Source organism: Colobus angolensis, unplaced genomic scaffold, assembly GCF_000951035.1.
Source record: "Colobus angolensis palliatus isolate OR3802 unplaced genomic scaffold, Cang.pa_1.0 Scaffold33, whole genome shotgun sequence".
In the NCBI taxonomy this organism is placed as follows: domain Eukaryota; kingdom Metazoa; phylum Chordata; class Mammalia; order Primates; family Cercopithecidae; genus Colobus; species Colobus angolensis.
Window position 1 is genome coordinate 10,827,103 of NW_012116599.1, and position 8,904 is coordinate 10,836,006.

Here is an 8,904-nt window from a genome sequence, read left to right on the forward strand (position 1 = left end):
TTAAAAAAGAAAGCCTCAGTGACGGGGGAAGAGATTTACATCGCTGTTATGTCAGTAGTTTGGGATACGAAGAGTCTCAGTAAAATTCACTGGCATGACTAAGATGGTTTTATTAAAATAACATGAAGGTTATAATAAGACATCTCCATTAAAAGTTGAGGTCTTGCCACTAGGCGTGGGGGCTTATGCCCAAAATCCCAGCACTGTGGGAGGCTGAGGTGGGAGGATAGCTTGAGGCCAGGAGTTTGTGACCAGCCTGGCCAACATGGTGAGATCCTATTGCTACAAAAACTAAAAAAACATTAACCAAGTGCGGCGATGCCCATCTGAAGTCCCAGCTACTCAGGAGGCTGAGATGGGAGAATGGTTTGAGCCCAGGAGTTGCAGCGAGCTATGATTGCACCAAAGTCTGGCATGGTGACAAAGCCAGACTCCATCTCAAAAAAAAAAAAAAAAAAAAGAACTTTCTGCTCATCTGGCAGTATTTTTTCCAGAAATCAGATGACATACTGGCTAGAATGATTGGGTGGGGGTGGGAAGCATGGAGGAGGATACAGAGCTGGAGAGGCAGACAGTGGAGAAGGTTGGAAAGGTCCAAGGGCCATGGGGCAGCATCCAAGAGGATGGTGGGTATGCATTTTTAGTGGCTTAGCTGCTTTTTTTGTGGAACTTCTTGGTTTGGGTAGAAGATATTTCTGTATAAAGGGTATAAGGAAAATTGTCCTGAGACAAAGATAGTTACTTGTTATGTTTTTTTCTTATTTAAGTCTTTAATTTTTTCTTCTTAATAAGCATTATTTGAGATAAATAATTTATTTTTAAAGGATAAATCATGTTAAGACTATATCATAATTCTTGACATGATGGGGTATTTGTGGCAGAAAATAGCTTCTGTCCTTTTTTCTTATCTAGATGAGGTTTGTGGAAATGAGTCCCTTTCTTGGGGAAACTCTCAGTAACTTAGTGATAATTGTTTATGTTATGCCTCCCAGTGCTATGCGTGCCTAGACTGTACTGAACTATTTTTGGTATGCAGCCTAATAAGGTTCCCTGTCACGATTGTGTTTAAATCACGTGAAATATTCAAATCATGTTCAGGGTTATTTTTTCACTGTTTATGAAAGAAGTCTATTTTTTCTTCCTACTGTGGACACTTGAATCTTCTGTAAATGAGTTGGTCAAATGTCCTAAACCTGTTTTTCACAGCCTCACATCACTGGCAAGACATTTTGCTTTTGGTTTCAGTCACTGTGCAGGGTTTTTTGGCCCAATGACCTCAACTTGATGATACTGTTGGTACTTAGTAATCTAATGTTTGTGTTTTTGTTCCCTTGTTTTTTTCTTTAGGATTCCTGGACTCCAGACTTAAAGTTGAAGTTGGAAAAGTTTCTAGCTTTAGTATTTAAAGCCAGCAACACGCCAAAGCTTTTAACAATATATGTATCCTTTTGAAGCAAATAGAGACCACCTATGGTTTTAGAGCAGATTTTATTTAGAGTGGCATACTGGCTTAGGTTGCCTCATTAAATAGGGATAATTAATAGTGTTGCTTTCATATTTACAAAATCAAAGAATCAGTGGCAAGGCCTGTAGAGATCAACTTCCATATCATTAGGTCTCTGAGTCTTTCTTTTTGGCTAGGTCTTGTTTTGATGTCATGTGGCTAGAAGCTGTCTTGGTAGAAAAGAAAGTTTGTCTTCTTGTAAAAGAACTCCTTGGGATAATTGTCCATTTGCAAAATATCACTTAACCACTTTTAAGGCCTTCAGGCCATGGCATATGGATCGGGTGACCATCTAACTTGTCATTCAAATTGGGATTTCTTTTTAAATAACTTTATTGAGGTGTAAAATCTACCCATGGTAAGTGTACAATTTAATGCTTTTTGGCAAATGTACAGAGCTGTGCAGTATCACCACAGTCCAGTTCAAACTGGGACACTTTTGAGAGTAAAACGGGGCACTAACTGGACAAAGTACCAGGGTGACAGGTGTAAATAGAGCCTGTTTCAGGAAGAGCAGAACGTCAGGTCACCCAACCCATGGAAGACTCATTTCCCGAAGGTTATTAGTTATTAGTCCCGAAGGTTATTAGAAGGTTATTATTTTATTCCTTTTATTCGGAATAAAAATGTATCCAAAGTTAATTCATAACAAGAACATAATGTTTTGAATTATAAAATTGGTGATTGTTTTGTTTTATTTCATGAAAAATATAAGCTACTTTGCCACATAATACCTTCTGCTTCCTTTCTAACTCCAAAGCATTTGGCTTTCTTGACCTAATTGAGGTTTTTTTGTCACTAGGATTCCATGCCGCTTTTCTTCTTGAGCTTCTTAAGCCTTCCCTGTTGCCTGTCTTCAAATTCCTTAGCCTGGCCTGAGCCAAACAGACTGATCTACAGCTCTCCTCTCTGCCTGTGTATCCTTAAGGCTTTTGTTTAAATTCTTCTCTTTACCTACATACCATGATGTTGGCGTATCCAATCCTTTTTCTTCCTAGAGTTTCATATACAGTGGTTTTCAATGAAACTAGAACTTTTTCAACTTGACTTATAATAATTTGAACATGCTTTTAAAAAGTACTTCTCGGCTTAATTTTTTTTTTTTTGATACTGCTCCTCTTGGAACAGGGGTACCCCATAGGCAGTGTGCCCAGAGTAGCTCAGCTTAATAATTATGGGTGCTAATATGTTAAGAATCCAATCAAAATGATTTATATGGTAAATTATATTAGTTATATTAATAATATATTAGTATATTCAAAACAGTACCTTACTGGGCCCTGTGACTTACGCCTGCAATCCCAGCACTTTGGGAGGCTAAGGCGGGAGGATCACTTGAGCCCAGGAGTTTGAGCCCATCATGGGCAGCGTGGCGAAATCCCATCTCTGCAAAAAGCACAAAAAGTTAGCTGAGCCTGGTAGCGTCCACATGACTGTGGTCCCAGCTATTTGGAGGAGACTGAAGTGGGCGAATCACCTGAGCCCGGGAAGTTGAGGCTGCATTGAGCTATGATCGTGCCATTGAACTTCAGCCTGGGCAACGTAGTGACACCCTGTCTCAAAAAAATAAGAATAAAAAAAAAATCATAGTACCTATTTTATAGGAAGATTATGAAGATTGAGTTAATACATATAACTTGTATAAAACAGTCCAGTGTATAGTAAGTGCTTGATAACTGTTAGCTATTGGCATTAGAATTTTTAAGTACTTGTCACCTTTCATCCTGTTCTACATGCTTTGAAGCATATGCTGAAATATAGCAGGTCACTATAAATAACATTCTAATATTTTCCTTGTTACATGAAAATATTTGCAGTTCAGTTCAATACATTAAGCTTCTACTATGAGTCAAATATTGTTCTAGGATTTAGGGTTATAAAGAAAAGGCCAAGGTGTAATTCTCTTAGCCAAATTGGAGCTTTGGACAATAAAATGGGAGTCTGTGAGGCAAACACAGGAGGGATGGGAATTACAGGTAGAGGGAACAGCCTGTGCAAAGGCACTGAGACAGTGCCTGGGAAACTAAAATAATTTAATATTGCTGGAGCAGAGTATTGACGTAGACAAACTCAGAGACTAGGCAGGGCCTAGGTCATAAAGGTTTATGCAAAGTCCTATAAGGAATAAGGAGCCTTCGAAGCATTTTAAGCAGGAGAATAACAGTTGTATTGCAAAAAATCACTTTTTACTTCCTGATTATAAAATCAATTGTATTACTTATAGAAAATTTGGGAAAGAACAGAAATGTATTTGATACAGACATACCCCCAAATTGTAATAAATGTAGGTAAATGTATGTGTGCATATATTTCTATGTATTTTTATCAAGGGAAGAGAACATCGTCCCATATCATTAAATAGCCTTCAAAAGCAGGTTGAGTTCCCTCAGAGGTTTAAACAGGGTTACCACATGACCCAGGAATTGGAGTCCTAGCTATATACCCAAGAGAAATGAAAACATACATATGTCCACACAACAATGTGTACACAAATGTTCATAGTAACATTATTCATAGTAACCAAAAAAATGCAAACAACCCGAATGTCTATCATCTTATGAATGGATAAACAAACTGTGGTGTTATCCAAATGATGGAATATCATTTGATATTATCCAGCTGTAAAAAGGAATGAAGCACTGATTCATGCTGTAACATGAATGATCCTTGAAAGCGTTATGCTCACTGAAAGAAGCCAGTGGCAGGGACCAGGTATTATATGACTCTATTCATAACATGTCCAAAAGAGGCAAATCTGGAGAGACAGAAAGTAGATCAGTGGTTGCCAGGGGCTGGGGAGAGCAGGGAAAATGGGAGTAACTGCCAGTGAGTACAGGGTTTCTTTCGGAGGATGATGAAAATGTTCTAAAATTGATTGTAGTGATGGTTGCGCAACTCTGAAAACACTGAAAACCACTAAAATGTACACTTTATTTATTTATTTATTTATTGAGTCAGAGTTTTGCTCTTGTCGCCCAGGCTGGAGTGAAATGGCACGATCTCGGCTCACTGCAAACTCGACCTCCTGGGTTCAAGTGATTGTCCTGCCTCAGCCTCCCGAGTAACTGGGATTACAAGCACCTGCTACCACACCTGGCTAAATTTTGCATTTTTTCTTTTTTTGAGACGGAGTCTCACTCTGTAGCCCAGGCTGTAGTGCAGTGGCACGATATCCGCTCATTGCAAGCTTTGCCTCCCGGGTTCACGCCATTCTCCTGCCTCAGCCTCCTGAGTAGCTGGGACGACAGGCACCCGCCACCATGCCTGGTTACTTTTTTTTTTTTTATTTTTTTGTATGTTTAGTACAGATGGGGTTTCACCGTGTTAGCCAGGATGGTCTCAGTCTCCTGACCTTGTGATCCATCAGCCTCAGCCTCCCAAAGTGTTGGGATTACAGGCGTCAGCCACCGTGCCTGGCTAATTTTTTGTATTTTTAGTAGAGATGGGGTTTCACCATGTTAGCCAGGATGGTCTCAGTCTCCTGACCTGGTAATCCACCCACCTCAGCCTCCCAAAGTGCTGGGATTACAGACGTGAGCCACCGTGCCTGGCGTGAAAGGTACACTTTAAATAGGTGAATTGTACAGTATGTGAATAAAACTGTTACCAAAAACTTGAGGAAAAGTTTAAGACAAATTAAGGGAAAAGAAACATGTTAAGTAACTGCCTTCAGTCATGCAGCCAGACATGTGGGAGTTGAGATTTGAACCCAGGCAGTCTGGCTCCAGTGTCCATGGTCTTAGCAACACTGTGCTATGCTGTTTTCACCTCAATATCAATTTCCTTAGGATCAAGCTTTCAATTGAAGTTAGAGTTGAAGTATGTATAAAATCAGATTTCCATTTTTAGTAGAATGGCTTGGTAGCAGTGGGGAAGGCCTTTGGAAGGGGATAGGAAGGGGATAGGAGGCTGTTGAAATAGTGCAAGACTTGAATTCAGACAGTGATAATTGAGATGGGGAGAAGAGGACTTGTTTGGGAGTGAGTCCGGTGAGTATGGAGAAGTTGCTTAGCTATTTATAGCAACAGGTGGAGCTGGCCCTCCCGCCCCGAGAACTCTGTTTCACCATGCTGCGGTGCTTTCTCACATTGGCCGCAGGATGTCCGATACCCCAAGTACTGTTCCCTGAATGCCTGTTTTCCTGAACTTCCTTTTCATCCCAGAAGGAGAATGGACAAAGTAACAAAGGTAAATCATCTAGATTTAAATTTGTCTAAAAACAACTTTGCCAGTTCAGGTTTTAAGTAGTAAGATCGGCGCAAAGATGGAGAGAATTCATGATTTTGGCTTTAAGAGTCTAAATATTTATGAAAGGCTTTGCAGTCATATTGATCTGCAGTTCCTTGAGGCCCATTTTCAGGAGGGCCAGTATTGTTAGCTTCGCCTTGCATATCGGATAGCTAAGCCTTGGGGAAATGAAGAGAATCCAATAATGTCCCAAAGGGAAGTAACTGCAACAGCAACACATTTTCCCTAGAAGGCATAGGGCAGCTTGGATAAGGAGAGAATCCTTTTAATTTAATTTTTAAAAATTATTTTAATATGTTTAACTTTTACCTTGAACTAGTCAACTGGGGTCTTTGAAGACATATGGAGTACCCATTCTTATCAAGCATTTTCCATTCCAAAGTAGGAATTCTAGCCTTCAGTTTGTAGCATAAAGTGTTATTTTTCCATGGTCAATCATTTTTACCAGAAGTATTCACTTTTGAGTAAGGTGAGAAAAAGTATAGTTAATATGAAGTTGGTGGCCACAGCTGGGGCACTGTGCCTCAGTTTTGCCTTTGATACTACAGTTTGAAAGCTGCTTAAATGATGATGCTGGGAAGGGCCTATGATGGCGTGTCATCCTTCTGGTGAATATTGATGGCATAACCCTCAGTTCCCAGCAGGTGGAGTGTGACTACAGGAGATCTGGTTCCATGCACCAGCACATTTGCCCTTTCAAAGCAGAGTCATGTCAGAGAGGATTTCAGAACTGCCTGCCATTGCTTTTTCCTGTTTCTTTTTAGGGAATGAAACTCTTTTAAAGAAAGGAAGCATTAATTAGTAAATTATTTAGCTCTTTGCTCACGAGGGAGTTGGCAGTTGAGCAATGGGATTTGTCAACCCCAGGGAGAGCTTGGGTTTGGGTTTGTCACTCAAGATGGCTTTGGCAGCGTCAGCCTTTGAGAAGGCTTTGGATGCTTGGTTTCGCTCTTGGTAGCCTCAGGCATCCCCAGCTCAGCCATTCTAAGTGTGCTACTGGTTCTGCCAGCCATGCTGACCCTTCTGTCCCTCAGAGGGAACAGGCCCTGCTGACCCTTCATGGAGGGGCAGGGCTACAGATGTGGCCCCACGGGATCGACCTAGACTGCTCCAAGGGTCGCAGGAGCACCGTGAGTCTTGGAGCTCCCCAAGGTTGCCCTGCCCCCAGCACAGTATGTGGAGGAAGATAGGAAGGGGATATAGTCTGCATCCTCAGCCCTGCAGGCCCACTCTCTCAGTTCTAACCTGGGCCCAGGCCTTGGCCAGGGTGCATCGCGGGCCAGTTTACTCACATCCAACACAGCTAGTATCTTCAACTGGGCTGGGAATTTGGATCTCGCCCTGCAGCTCCTGGAAATGCACTTCAGCCCACTGTTCCATTACTGCCTGACAGACCGTCCCGACTTGGTGGCACAAAACAACGACATTCACTTAAGATGGTGGTGATGAGCCTGCATGGTCTGGGAGCTGTGGGCTCAGTGAAGCTGTTCTCCCTCAGCATGTCTCTCCTGTGCAGTCAGGTGGAGCGGGGTGGGGCCAGCTCCAGGCACTCATACGCAGAGTGGTGGTCGGTGCTGGCTGTCACCTGGGGTCTCAGCAGAGGCCCTTGACGAGAACACCTCTGTGGCCTTTCCTTGTGGCCTGGGCTTCCTCCAGGCATGTTGCCTTGGTTCCAAGGATGAATGTCCCCAGAGAGAGCCAGGAGGAAGCTGTATCACTTTTTCTAACCCAGCCTCTGAAGGAAGTCAGTCATTTCTACTGCATTCTGTTTCGTGCAGGTGAACTACTTAGGCCCCCTCACCTTCAGAGAAAGATTACATTCCTCTTCTTGATGGGAAGGAGGTTGTGTCAAAGACTGCAGGCATTTTAAAACCACCACCACACCCTGCATCCCTGGACCCTAGAGAACTGCCTTAGTTGTTAGTTGAATCTGCCAAGTCCCTGTTCTGAACTAGCCTTTGGACTCCCAGGCAGTGGGGGCGGGAAGGTGGTGAGAGACTTCTCCCTGGTTCCTGAGTTTCTGCAGCTCATGTGCCACTAGCATACACTGCATTTTTGAGCATAGCTTTTTTCTGGGAGCATTATGTCAATCTGATAAGTGGCCCAGTTTTGCAGATCAAGTAAACATGGGAAGGGGAATGCAAATAAAAGAGCTGTGTTTCTCTACAGGTTTTTAATGTTGGAATTTCAGTAAGGAGACGAGTTTTTAAGCCTTCTTTAGGGTTGATTTTAACTGAGTTTTCCGGAAGCCAAGCAGAATGGCTGTGGATTTGAGTCTCACAAGCAAAGTGTGTCTGTGGCGGAGTGAACTCTGTAATGCGGTGTTGCTATGGAGATTGGAGATTCGCATTTTGGGCCCAGGCATGAGAGTCATTTGTCACCCCCTTGTCTCCTCATCCTGCAGCTGAGGCTGCAGTAACCAAAGGCACAGACGTGCCCCCAGTTTAATTTCATTCTAGACTCAGGCGTTGTTTTAAATGAACTGGTTACGTGATATCATTGTTCTGTGTATCTTGATAGGAAGTTTTCATGCCTAAAGTGAGATTGCCGTAAGCTTTTAAAGAAGGAAAGAAAGGTACTTGCAGCCGAAACTTCTCTCAAAAGGAATTACGTTTGAAATGTATGGAATAAAAACAGGTTGACTATATAGTAACATCGGATTATTATTTTTACCTAGTCACTTAAAAAGGATACAGAAATAGTATCTTTTGGCATTTCTAGCATGAATTGATTCAACCCTTTCAGAAAATGAGCAGTTGATCATTTTTCTGGAGTTTGGAGCCCTAAACAGTATTTTAAAAAATAATGACTCATATTCATAAGTTATATTGTAACTTTCTTCATCCAGTATCTGTGGATTAACAAAGTAGCAAAGAGATAATTTTTATCTGAATAAAAACAGGAAAGAGTATATCATTATAAAGACAGGGGTTAATTTTAGCTTTTCATAGTGGGTGAGAAAAACAATTCCATATTTAAAAGTTGATCATTTTGTCTTGAGCAGCCAATTAAAATCTCATTTACCCTTAAAAAAAAAAAATGCAGTGCCCTAAGTGAAGTAGAAAGGTTAAAAAAGGGCCGGGCGCGGTGGCTCAAGCCTGTAATCCCAGCACTTTGGGAGGCCGAGACGGGCGGATCACAAGGTCAGGAGA

At 41.9% G+C, this 8,904-nt stretch overlaps 1 protein-coding gene across 1 annotated transcript in view; it reads left to right on the plus strand.

Moving 5' to 3' along the window:
• The window catches only part of ARMC9 (armadillo repeat containing 9), a 197,676-nt gene that overhangs the window by 28,020 nt on the left and 160,752 nt on the right, over positions 1-8,904 (plus strand). The window contains exons 6-7 of the mRNA XM_011951991.1: positions 1,348-1,440; positions 5,668-5,692. Of these exons, the coding sequence (XP_011807381.1) occupies positions 1,348-1,440; positions 5,668-5,692 (118 nt within the window). The remainder of the gene's footprint in view (positions 1-1,347; positions 1,441-5,667; positions 5,693-8,904) is intronic.